Here is a 13,463-nt window from a genome sequence, read left to right on the forward strand (position 1 = left end):
TTTATGTGACATGCAAGGTACAGTCAAGTTTCCGTTTTTGTAGATGGATGACTGATTATTCCAAGACCACTTACTGAAGAGACTATCCTTTCTCCACTGAATTGCCTTTGCATCTTGGTCAAAAATTAACTGCCCATATCTGAGTAGGGCTATCTTGGGAATATCTGTTCTGCCCCACTGACTATACACCCGTCCTTCCCCAGTATCACACCATCTGGATCACAGCTTCACAGCAAGTCTTGCTATTTGGTGGACTGAGCCCTCTGACTTTTTCTTCTTCTTCAAAATGGTTTTGATTCTTCTAGCTCCTTTGCTTTCCCTCACACGTTCCTGCTTGTAGGGCCCCTTTCACAGCTCCTCTAGACAGAAGGATGGGGGTTTCTCTTAAGAGTTTTTGCTGCCTGCGCAGCAACCCACACAGCACAGCCCATAACTGGGAACTGGCTGACGGTAACAGCCACGAAAGAAAGAGGACTGAAAGAATGGAAAACTCACACTGTGGGTCACTGCCCCAAGTTTCGATTCTCCTTCCCAATCTATCAGCATTTATACACTTTTCCTTTCAATATTTTCTCCAGAGTCTTTACCTGTAATCAGCAGGAGAAAGAGCCTGGAGGGGGCTTGGCCAGCACTGGACTCTCACACTTCTCAAAAGGGAAGGAGAGAGACAAGAAGAGAGAGCAGAGGAAGGGTGGGAGAGAAAAGGAATGCATTCTGACAAAAATAAGACAAAAGGAGCAGGTGTTTCTTCAGGCACTGATTAATTTTGCGAAATGGATGTCTGTTACATTGTCTTCTAGACTTTTTGTATGTTTAAGTTTTTTCAATTAAACTTTATTTTTAAAAAGTCAGTAAATATTGAATACAGACACAAAAATCCTCAACAAAATGTTAACAAATGGAATCCAGCAACATATAAAAAGGATTACACACCATGACCAAGTGGGATTATTCCAAGAGTGCAAGGTTGGTTTAAAATCAAAAGTTAATTACTGCAATATACCATATCAACGGAATAAAAGACAAAACTACACAATCATCTCAATAGATGCAAAACGGCATTTGACAAAATCCAACACTCTTCATGATAGAAACAGTCAACAAACTAGGAATGGAAGGAAACTTCCTCAACCTGATAAAGGGCATCTATGGAAGCCCACAGCTAACATCACACTCCATGGTGAAAGACTGAAGCCTTCCTCCTAAGATCAGGGACAAGATGAGGGTGTTTGCTCTTCAGCATTGTCCTGGAGATTCTAGCCAGGGCAACTAGGCCAGAAAATTAGACAGAAGGCATACAGATGGGACAAGAAGATGTAAAATCATCTCTATTTGCAGATGGTGTGATTCTGCATATAGAGAATCTTAAGGAATCCATACAAAATACTACTAGAACTAATAACTGAGTTCAGCAAGGTTGCAGGAAACAAGGTCAATATACAAAAAGTAACTACATTTTTTTTTTTCTTTAAAGATTGGCACCTGAGCTAACATCTGTTGCCAATCTTTTTTTTTTTAATTCTTTTCCCCAAAGCCCCCCAGTACATAGCTGTATATTCTAGCTGTAGGTCCTTCTGGTTCTGCTATGTGGGACACTGCCTCAGCATGGCTTGATGAGTGGTGCTAGGTTCATGCCCAGGATCCAAACTGGTGAAACCCCGGGCCACTGAAGCAAAGCATGCGAACTTACCCACTTGGCCATGGGGCCAGCCCCCAACTGCATTTCTATACACTAGCAATAACCAATCTGAGACTTAGTTTAAGAAAACAATTAGATTTATAACAGCATCAAAAATACTTAGGAACAAATTTAACAAAGGAAGTACAAAACATTGTTGAAAGAAATTAAAGAACACCTAAATAAAAGGAAAGACGTCCTTGGTTAATGGATTGGAAGACAATATTGTTAAGATGGCAATGCTTCCCAAATTGATGCACCGATTCAATGCAATCCCTATCAAAATTCCTCCTATGCAGAAATTGACAAGCTGACCCTAAAATTCATATGGAAATTTAAGGAACCCTTGGCTATTTAAAGTTTAGCCAAAACAATCTTGAAAAAGAAGAGTTGGAGGACTCGCACTTCTCAATTTCAAAACTTAGTACAAAGCTATGGTAATCAAGACAGTGCAGTACTGGCATAAATATAGACATACAGACCAATGGAAGAGAACCGAGAGTTCAGAAGTAAACCACTACATTTATGGTCAACTGATTTTTGGTAAGGGTATCAAGACCATTTAATGGGGAAAGAATAGTCTTTTCAACAAATGGTGCTGGGACAACTGGATATCCACGTGCAAAAGAATGAAGTTGGATCCTACCTCATACCACACACAAAAATTAATTTAAAATGGATCAAAGACTCAAATTTAAGAGCTAAAACATCGGAGAAAATATCCAGGGCCTTGCATTTGGCAAAGAATTCTTTTTTTTTTTTCCCTTTTTCTCCCCAAAGCTCCCCTGGTACATAGTTGTATAGTCTTCGTTGTGGGTCCTTCTAGTTGTGGCATGTGGGATGCTGTCTCAGCGTGGTTTGATGAGCAGTGCCATGTCTGTGCCCAGGATTTGAACCAACGAAACACTGGGCCGCCTGCAGCAGAGCGCGTGAACTTAACCACTCGGCCACGGGGCCAGCGCCATGGCAAAGAATTCTTAATATGACACCAAAAGCACAAGCAACAATAAAAATTCATTAGAGTTCATCAACATTTTAACTTTTGTGTTTCAAAGGACATTATTAAGAAAGCAAAAAGACAATCCACAGAATGGAAGAAAATATTTGCAAATCATTTCTCATAAGGGTCTAGCACCCAAAATATGTAAAGACTCTTGCACCTCAATGATAAAAAGACAACTCAATTCAAAAAATGGGCAAAGGATATGAATAGACATTTCTCCAAAGAAGATAGACTATTAGCCAATAAGCACATGAAAAGGTTCAACATCATTAAGTTGCATTAGGGAAAAGCAAATAAAAATCCTCAAGGATGGCTATAATAAAAATAAATCATAGACAATAACAAGTGTTGGTGAGGATGTGGGGAAACTGCAACCCTTGTGCACTGTTGGTGGGAGTGTAAAACGGTGCAGCTGCTGTGGAAAACAGTATGGAAGTTCCTAAAAAAATTAAACATAGAATTACCATATGGTCCAGCAGTCCCACTTCTGGGGATAAACTCAGAGTTGAAAGCAGGGACCTGAAGAGCTATTTGCACACCAATGTTCACAGCAACATCATTCACAACAGCCAAGAGGTGGGAGCAACCCAAGTGTGTGTCAATTAATGACTGTCTAAACAAGACGTGCTATATACAAACATACAAGGAATATCTTCAGCCTTAAAAAGGAAAGAAATTCTCAAACGTTACAACATAGATGAACCTTGAGGACACCTATGCTAAGTGAAATAAGCCAGTCACAAAAGGACAGATACTGTATGATCCCACTTAACGTGAGGTCTCTGGAGCAGTCAATTCACAGAGACAGAGAGGAGAGTGGTGGCTGGCAAGGGCTGGGCGGAGGAGGGAGAGATAGCAGTGATTAATAGGCCGTTCCAGTCTTGCAAGATGAACAGTTCTGCGGCTAGATGGTGATGATTGCATAACAATGTGAATGTAGTTAATGTCAGTGAACCGCACACTTAAGCCCAGTTAAGATGTTAAATTTTGGTATGTGTATTCTACCCTGGTAGAAAAAAACCCCTAGTGCCTAGCAAGTAAGTGTTCAAAACATGTCAGCTACATGTTACCTTCATCATATATGAGTTTTAACTTAAGACCCATGGTAACGAAGGACTGAAAGCAGAGGAACGTGGAGTCGAGGGATGATTTTTCTTTTAAAGATGGAAGAGACTGAAGACTTAAAATCCTGATGGGAATGAGGAGAAGCCGAAAATTCATGTAACGGGAGACACCTGCAGGCTTGAGACCCCGGAGGGCATTATGCATCTTGCTGAGCATTAGAGGAAGTCACCCCACAGGGCAGGAAACACTCTGAGAGACACATCACGAGGCTGAGGGACACCGAGGATCCTGGAGAGACTGAGTTGAGAAAGCTCTCAGAATGGGAGATGCCAGAGCTGAGTCTGGAAATACTCATTACAAGATGATGACAACAAGAACAATAACTGACATTTATCAAGCATTTACTAAGTACCAAGCACTATTCCAAGTACTTTATATATACTATCTCTTTTAATTCTCAAACAGTGCTATGAGGATTATTGAAAGACAAAAAGGAACTGACTGTGTGTGTGTGTCACTGACTGTGGTTGAACTCAGTGTGCAGAAAATGCAAGGAGTTTGATACAGCTAGAGCACAGGGCTCGAAATGGGAGGGACACCCTTAGTAAGCTAGGACTAAATCACAAAGAGCCTTGGATGCCCGTTCAGGAGTCTGGAAATTATTGTGAAGATATTATATATATGTATGTATATATAAATAATAATATACAATATGTAATACATATATACTATATATACACAATATATATAAAATATGTAATATGTATTTTGTTTACATATGTCTATACATTCGGATACAAGTCCATCATCAGATATGTGATTTGCAAATATTTTTCTCCCCATCTGGGTGAAAATTTCATCCTCTCAACAGTATATATGTACTGTAAATTAACAGACTTTTTGGGCAGGTTTAGGTTTGTAGAAAATCTGAACAGGAAGTATAGAGTTCCCATATATCATTTCACCACTCCCCATCATTTCCCATTATTAACATCTTACATTAGTGTGGCACAGTTGGCACTACTGATGAGCCAATACTGACACATTAAATTAAGTCCACAGTTTACATTAGGGTTCACTCTCTGTCCTGTTGTTTGTTGTACGATGTATGTACAATAATGTATGTACAATCTTGTTGTCTTGATGTATGATGACTTATATTCACCACAACAGTATCATACAAAATAGCTTCACCACCCTAAAAACCCCCTGTGCTCTATTCATCCCTCTATCTTCCCCACAACACCTGGCAACCACTGATCTTACTGTCTTCACAGTTTTGCCTTTTCCAGAATGTCATGTAGTTGGGATCACACAGTATGTAGCTTTTTCAGACTGGCTTCCTTCACTTAGCAACATGCATTTAAGGTTGCTCCATGCCTGTCTGTGGCTTGAAAGCTCATTTCTTTTTATCATTGAATAATATTCCAATTTACAGATGTACCAGTTTACTCATTCACCTTGAAGGACATCTTCAACAATGTATTTTGAAGTTCTTAGTTTTTTCTCCTTCCCCAAAGCCCCAGTACATAGTTGTATATTTTAGTTGTAGGTCCTTCTAGTTCTTCTATGTGAGCCACTGTCACAGCATGGCTACTGACAGATGAGTGATGTGGTTCCACGCCAGGGAACTGAACCAGGTCCACCGAAGCAGTGACAGCACCGAACTCCAATCAAGAGGCCATCAGGGCAGGCTTTGAAGTTCTTAATTTTGATGAAGTGCAGTTTATCTATTCCTTTTATGGATTGTGCTTTGGTGTCATACCAAAAAAAATCTCAGAGATTGTTTTCTAGAACTTTAATGCTTTTAGGTTTCACACTATATTTACCATCTATTTTGAGCTAATTTTTGTATATGATGCAAGGTATAGATTAACATTCTTTTTTAACATATGGATATCCAATTTTTCCAGCATCATTTCTTGAAGACTATCTTTTCTCCAATTACCTTTATTCCTTTGTCAAAAATCAATTGGCTGTATATATACTCATGGGCCAATATGGACTCTCTATTCACTCCATTACTCTACTTATCTATCTTTATACTACCACCACACTATTCTGATTACTGTGGCTTCATTGTAAGTACTGAAGTTAGGCAAGATAAGCCATTCAAATTTGTCCTTCTTTAAGCTTGTTTTGGCTATTCTAGATCCTTTACAGTTCCAAATGAATTTTAGAATCCATTCATCTATTTTTATAAAAGTCTGCTGGGATTTTGACTGGAATTGCATTGAATCTATAGATCAATTTGAGAATTGATGTCTTAATGATTCTTAATCTCCCAATTTATGAATATGGCATGTCTCCACTTATTAAGGTCTTTAATTTCTCTCAGCAAAGTTTTTTAGTTTTCAGTGGATAAATCTTGCATATCTTTTTTCAGATTTATCCCAAGTATTTAATATATTTTGATGCCATTGTTTTTTTTCTAATTTCAACTTCCAATATTTGTTGCCAGTTATGTAGAAATAATATAATTTATTTTTTGCATATTAGTCTTTTATCCTGCAACCTTGCTAAACTAACTTACTAGTTCCCGTAGCTCTTTTTGTAGATTCCATTTCACTTTTTATATGGAGCATGGTTCCCAGCCGAGGGCAGTCTGTCCCTTGGGGATGCTGGCAACGTCTGGAGATATTTTGCTTGTGACATTGGTGTGTGTTACTGGTGTCTAGGGGCAGGAGTGGGGTGCTGCGAGACACGTCACAGCGCACTGGACAGTGCCACCCCACCCCAACTAGGAACTATCTGGCCCAAAATGTCAACAGTGCCAAGGCTGGGGGACTCGGCTGTAGACGACCATGCCATCTTCAAATAAGCAATTTTACTTCTTCCTTTTCAATCTGGAAACTTCCCATTTCTTTTTCTTGCCTCATCACACTGGTTAGAATTTCTAGTACAACGCTGAATAGAAGTGGTCAGACAACAGAGACTGGACAACTTTGGCTTGTTCCTGATCTTAGGGGAAAAGCATTTAGTCTTTCATTATTCCATATGCCAGCTATGGGTTTTTCGTAGACGCCCTTATAATGCTGAGGAAGTTTCATTTTATCCTCAGTTTGCTGACAGTTTTGTTTTTTTTTAAATCAGGAATGCATACTTGATTTTGTCAAGTGCTTTCTCTATATGGACTGAGACGGTCCATTTGGTTTTCTTTTTGACTGTTAATAGTGTAAATTACACCGATCAGTGTTCAAATGCGAAGCCAAGTTTGCTTTCCTGGGATAAACCTCACTTGGCCATGCTGTACTACTCTTTTTATACTGTGTTGGGTTCAATTTGCTAAAAAACGTTTTAAAAGAATTTCTGCATCTATGACCGTCAGGGATACTAGTTTGTAGTTTTCTTTTCTCGTAATGTCTTTGTCAAATTTTGGTATCAGAATAACGTTGTCTTTATAGAATGAGCCGGGACATATTTCCTTCCTTCAATTTTCTTTAAGATTCTGTGTAGAATTGGTATTATTTTTCCTTAAATGTTCGGTGGAGTTCCCAGTGAAGTCATCAAGGTATGAAATTTTCTTTGAGGGAAAGTTTTCAACTACAATTTCAATGCTTTGACAGATACACAGCTAATCAGGTTACTACTTCTTCTTGAGGGAGCTTTGTAGTGTCTTTCAGGGAATTCATTCCTTTGGTCTAAGCAGCTGAATTTATGGGCATAAAGTTGTTCCTGTTTTGATTATCCTTTTAGCAATGATGTCATCACTCTCATTCATGATACTGTTAATTTGCCTTCTGTTTATTTCTTGTTCAATGTGGACAGAGATTTCTCTATTTTATAGCAAAGAATCAGCTTCTGGTTTCACTGATTTTCTCTATTGTTTTGTTTCCTATTCCATTGATTTCCACTCTGGTATTTATTACTTCCCTTCTTGTACTTATTTGGATTTCATTTGCTCTTATTTTTCTAATTTCTCAAGACGAATGCTGAAGTTATTCATTTGAGACCTCTCCTCTAGTAGTGCTTTAGCCACACTCCACAGATTTTGAAACGCTGCATTTTCATTTTCATTCAGTTCAAAATCCTAATTTCCGTTTTGACATATGGGTAATTGAAAAGTGAGTCATTCAGTTTCCAAATATTTGGATGATTTTCCAGATAACTGTTATTGATTTCCAACTTAATATCATTGTGGTCAGACAACACATTTGTTTCATAGCCCAGAATATGATCCATCTTGGTAAATGTTCCTTATATACTTGAAAATGTGTATTCTCCTGTAATTGTGTAGTGTTCTGTAAATGTCCATTAGGTCAAGTTGGCTGATGGTGTCACTCAACTCTATCATACCCTGGCGATCTTCTGGGTACTTGTTTTGTCATCTGTTGAGAAAGGAGTATTAACATCTCCACTACAATTGTGGGTTTCTCTATCTCTCCTTGCAGTTCTATTCGGTTTGGCCTGACGCATTTTAAAGCTTTATTATTAGGTGCAGAACTGCTTAGGATTGCTACATCTTTCTGATGCATCTACCCCACCATGATCCTCTTAAAAATTTCTGGTAAGACTTTGCTATGAAATCTACTACAGAGGAACAGGTTTGGGGATGAAGACCACACACTCAGCTTTAGACGTGTGTAGTACATGGGGTGAGACACCAAAAGACAGACGTCTAAGAGTTCTGGAGTGAAGTGTGGTCTGGAGACACAGGTTGGGGTTCAGGCAGTGTTACTAGAGCACCCAGCACAGCGCTCGGGGACAAAGGTGCTCCATAAATAGCTCTGAGATAAGAAGTCTGAGTAGACTCTCGTGTCAAAGGAATTACACTATTTAGAAATCTCCACCTGATCCTAGGTCATGCCAGTATAAATTCATGGCCTCCAATCTCGAATGAGCCCTCAAAGGCCACCATGCTTTCTAGAGACTTGTCCACCAGGTTCTCCACAACAGCTACTTTAGATCCTTCCCACACTGCTTAAACCTTAGCTTTCTTACCTCTCTTCTCATCTCCAGCAGGTGTTTTCTTCTCCTTATTCACAGTGAAAGTAGAAGCCATCCGAGAATCCCTTCACTTTCATTCCTGTCGACACATAAAGCACGTGTACCTGCAAGCTATTGTCCTTCCTTCCCTCACGCTACAATGAAAAGTGCTTTTCCTGTGTCCAAAGCGAATACTTGCCCTGTGCTCTAGACGTCATTCCCCTCCTATCTTCTAGGGGACCGCACTTCACTGCTTTCTCTTCTGTACCAGCAAATCTTCTCTCTCCACTGGCTCCCTCCCATCAGCTTTAGGCTGCTCAAAAATCTCCCAAAGTAAAACATCTCAACACACATCATCACTCTAGTTCCCACACTTCCTTCTCCACAGCCAAACTTCCTGAGTTGCCTCCACTGACCCATCGCCATCTCTTCATGTCTTTATTTCTCCACTTATGATAATGTATAGCTTCTACCCCACCACGTCAATGAAACCATTCTGGGCAAGGCCACCAGCAATCTCGTTGTTGCCAAATCCAACACACATCTTTTAGTCCTTTTCCTACTTGACTTTTAAGTGGCATTTGACACTTTTAATTACCTTTTCCCCCCGGAAACAACCTCTTTCTGTGGCTCCATAACATAATGCTGCCTTGGTTTTCTCCCTGCCTCCTGGCTGCTCCTTCTCCATATGCTGGTCTCCTCTCTGAAGGCTCTAACCTCTTCCTAACTACACTGTCCTCATTGGTGCTCTTCAGCCCTCAGAGAGTCAACCGCCATCTGTATGCTGAGACATCCAAATATCTGTCTCTAGCCTGGACTCTTTCTTGAGCTCCCAATCCTTATACTCCATTTACGAGACAAATGCACTGGTTGGAAAAGCCACGTGACTTGTGTGGAATTCTAGCTGTATCATTTATTGACGTTGGCCAAATAATGACATTGTTGACCATGGCTTCTCATAAAAAAAAAAGGGGATTAACTGTATTGTGCCTTCTTCTTCAAGATACTCTGGGGTCATTAAAGGAATCACTATCTAAAAGGATGCTGTAGGGGCAGCCCATGGCCTAGTGCTTAAATTCAGCAAGCTCCATTTTGGCGGCTGGGGTTGGGTTCCCGGGCATGGACCTACAGGGTGGCCATGCTCTGGTGGTAACCCACATACAAAACAGAGGAAGACTGGCACAGATCTTAGCTCAGGGCGACGCTCACCAAAGCTCAGAGGAAGCTCATTGAAAATAAATAAGCAAATAAATAAATGAATCCTATGTCTAAAAAGTAAGTAAAAGGATGCTGTAAACAATACAGCACGGTACAAACAACGCCACTGATACTGTAAGAGCAACAACACGTCAGCCTGCCTGGACAGGGATTCTAAACGCCTGACGTTCCAGGAGGGGCAGGATGCCGACTGGGGCTTCTACATCCACTTTTCGGTTTGGGAACCAACGCTCCCCAGAAGGGGCTGCAACCTCGAACGCCGGCAGAGCCCGCCGGGCAACAGGAAGGGGCCGGAGGGTCGGAGCCTGGTGACACACGGGATCTGGCCCCAACGCTGCCAGATCTGATTTTTCTACAGAAGCTGGAAAACTGACTTTTGTACATTTTACGTTTTTCAGTCTCTTAGCGGCAACAAGTCATTAAGGAAAAGCCAAGCCACCAGGCGGACTCCACCACACCAACCACGCTAGGGCGTCCGCGGCGCTGGCGAACGTATCCACCCAACGTCGCAGGGAATTTCGGCCGCTACAAGGCGGAACCGGACACTCGGCGGCCGCCCGCAGCCCGCAGCCAGGGGACGGGCTCCGCCGGGGCGGCGGCGCTCACTTACACCCGGCGCCCGAGAACCAGCCCCCGCAGGGGCGGCCTCGCGGGGGACGGTCCGAGCGGCCGGGACCGAGAATACCTGCGCGGGGGCCGCCGCCGCTGCTCCGCACGTCCTCGCCCGGTCCCCGGCGCCGGGGCCTCGACTGACAGAAGCTCGAGGGGATCGGCGGCACCGCGCACGCGCGACCCCCACCAGGGCACTGCGCACGCGCATTGCCGGCGCGGCGGAACTGAAGCGCCGGCGTCCTTCCGGCCGCGACGAGCCCCGCGCGCCTGCGTCACGCCGGCAAGGCGGAAGCGGTGCTGTCCGGGGTCGGCGGTTGCCGAGCGGAGCGGACGCGGCTGGACCCGAGCTGCCGCCCCGCGCCCGCTGGGGGCCGCCGCCATGTCGCTGCTGCAGTCTGCGCTGGACTTCCTGGCGGGCCCGGGCTCCCTGGGCGGCGCTGCCGGCCGCGACCAGACTGACTTCGTGGGGCAGACGGTGGAGCTGGGGGAGCTGCGGCTGCGGGTGCGGCGGGTCCTGGCCGAGGGTGAGGCCGGGGCAGGGGTCAGCGGGGCCGGGGGTGAGGGGTCACCGCCGGGGGAGGGTCACGGCCCAGGGGGAGGGTCATGGGCCGGGGGGAGGGTCAGGCGGGTCCAGGGTTGGGCACTTCCTTGTCAGAGGCGTGGCGTCAGGCTGGGGCGAGGCCGTCTTAGCAGCAGGTGTGGGACTGATCTGCGGTCGGGGAGGAGTGTAGCCCTGGGAAGGAGGTGGTGGGCAGGTGGGCGGCTGGGTTCCGGGCCACGGTGGGGGCGGAGGCTGGGGGACCAGAAGGCTGGAGTCTGGGGGCGCCCAGTGCGGCGGTTGGGTGTAAGCCGTGGCCCTACCTTTCACAGCCGGGGCCGATGTGAGGCGGTGGGCCTGGGCGGGGCCTCTGGGTGTCGCGCTGTCTCTTCTCCGTTCTCGGGAGCTTGAGCGTGGCTGATGCGCACCTTGTTGAGGGTGCTTGCGGTCTCCCCTCCTGGGGTGTTGGGGTAGGCAGAGCTGTGTTTCCTAACCCCGCGTCCTCCTCTTGCCGCCCGAGCGTTCCCCTGTAGTTTGTGAGTCCGTGTGATTACGTCAAGCCGAGCCAACAGTTGGGACCTGTACAGAGCCTTGCGGGTTGGACTGGTCGGTCACGGAGGAATTTCCGGATCGATCTTTAGGCACCTTTGTTTCCGCATGCTACTTCTAGCTTCCTGAACGTCCTGTCCCTTCCTGACACGAAATTTATCACCAGCCTCGATGCAGTCCCATTCTCTCCTCTGTGTTTTCCTTACATTTTGTCCAGTAGTGCCCGCAGGAGTATGTCAGGGTTTTTCTAGCTGTCGTGCTTACCAGCTAAACAGTTGGTTTTGGGGCTAGTGCTGAAACAGAGTTGTATTCCCGCATTAACACCTGATGAAGGAGTGCACACAGTGAAAGACTATACCTATCTGTGGTTGCTCTCAGGGCTGCAGGTTCAGCCTGTCACTGCAGCCACCCCTCCTGCCATCTGTGCTCAATTTGGGGTGGGAAGCGGGCTGACTGTTCTGATGTCCTTGTTCCCAAAGGTCTGGGGGGATCTGGCCACAGCATCATCACACACTTTTTCTCCACAGTGGTCAAAAACAAACAGATTTGAGGTATGATTTGGTGAGAAAACCCCAGGCTCCTCTTTCAGAGGTGGGGGCCAGTGCCTCTACTGATATTCTGAAATGTGGTATTCTCTCACATCTGTTAGAACGAGAGTTCCCCTGGTGACTTCATTTCTTCTGAAAATACCAGACAATTAGAAATTCATAGTGGACAGTCGGTGGCTTCTGCCTTGCAGAGCTTAAGACACATGCTCCGATGACCGAAGGATCAGCAGTACAGGGGGATCCTCGGGTGGGAAGGGCAGTGGGGAGCATTCCGGGGGGTGAGAATGCACCCCTGCCGGGTGCAGGGGCAGTGCCAGGAGCCAGGAGGGGTAGTTGCACATGGCAGGTGGGTCATATAAAGAAGGAAGCTCATGCCGGTCGCTTAAGGCCTAGAATGAAGAACAAGGAAATGTGACCAGCCACTGTGGTTGTGCAAAAGGACCTGTCACCAGTGTGATTATGAGCTGTAGATTTCCTCCTTTTAAGCTTAATAGGTGACTCGCAGCCTCAAATCTCCTGAAGCCTCTTTCTGAACTGAAACAGTAAGAAATCTGTAGGAAGTATTTCACATAAGATCGCAACCTCAGAACATAGGCTGTGGGAATTCAGGCTGTCTTGTATAAATATGGAGAACGTCCCCAAACCTAAACCCAACTCTGCTTACCCTTCCCTCCCCAGCCGGCCAAATGCTGGCCCTGAGTTTCCTCTCTTAGAGCATCACACACGTGGCATTGTATGGTTTGTGCTCTCTGCCGGCCGGCTTTGTGTTTAGAAGTTCATTCCCTTAATGCTGCAGTTTGCGTATCTGCTTACCTGCTGATGGACATTTGGGTTTCCATTTTGGGCTACTTATGAGTAAAGTCACCAAGAGCATTTTTTTTGCAAGTTTTTCTGTGGACACGTTTTTTCCTTTCTTTCGGGAAAAATACCTGGGAGTGGAATTGCTGGCTTGAGTTGGACGTTAAGTTTAACTTTATGTGAAACAGCCAAGCCCTTTCCACCGCCGCCGTGCCAGTTTACATTCCCACCAACAACACGAGAGTTCCTGTTCCTCCACACCCTCACCAGCATTTGTTGTCGTGTGTTGTTTTGACTCTATCTGTCCTGTGGGTGTGCAGTGCTGTCTCCTTGTGGTTGAACTGGCATCTCCCTGAGGATGCTGGGAGCACTTCTTCACCTGCTTATTAGCCAGTCATATGTCTTTTTTGTGTGTGAAATGTCTGTTCAAGTCTTTTTTCTATTTTTTATTGGGCAGGAGTTGTGGGAGTTTCTTACTGTTCTGGGTACAAATCCTGTGTTTATATAATACTCACGCATGAAGAGGAG

The 13,463-nt window shown here is 44.6% G+C and overlaps 2 protein-coding genes across 6 annotated transcripts in view; one reads left to right on the forward strand and one right to left on the reverse strand.

The window, feature by feature from the left end:
• TMEM175 (transmembrane protein 175) overlaps positions 1–10,708 on the reverse strand; it is a 27,344-nt gene extending 16,636 nt beyond the window's left edge. For 2 of the 5 annotated variants that reach the window (XM_046656156.1, XM_046656158.1), the window contains exon 1: positions 8,688–10,485. In XM_046656156.1, coding sequence (XP_046512112.1) covers positions 8,688–8,748 — 61 coding nt within the window. In that variant the 5' untranslated portion in view covers positions 8,749–10,485. Of the gene's footprint in view, positions 1–8,687; positions 10,486–10,575 lie in introns of those variants that run through there. The other 3 variants (XM_046656160.1, XM_046656155.1, XM_046656161.1) reach the window with 3 other exon arrangements.
• Positions 10,709–10,774: 66 nt separating this feature from the next.
• The window catches only part of GAK (cyclin G associated kinase), a 59,851-nt gene continuing 57,162 nt past the window's right edge, over positions 10,775–13,463 (forward strand). Inside the window, exon 1 of the mRNA XM_046656152.1 lies at positions 10,775–11,026. Coding sequence (XP_046512108.1) covers positions 10,882–11,026 — 145 coding nt within the window. The 5' untranslated portion in view covers positions 10,775–10,881. The remainder of the gene's footprint in view (positions 11,027–13,463) is intronic.

This window comes from Equus quagga, chromosome 3 (assembly GCF_021613505.1).
Source record: "Equus quagga isolate Etosha38 chromosome 3, UCLA_HA_Equagga_1.0, whole genome shotgun sequence".
Lineage (NCBI taxonomy): Eukaryota > Metazoa > Chordata > Mammalia > Perissodactyla > Equidae > Equus > Equus quagga.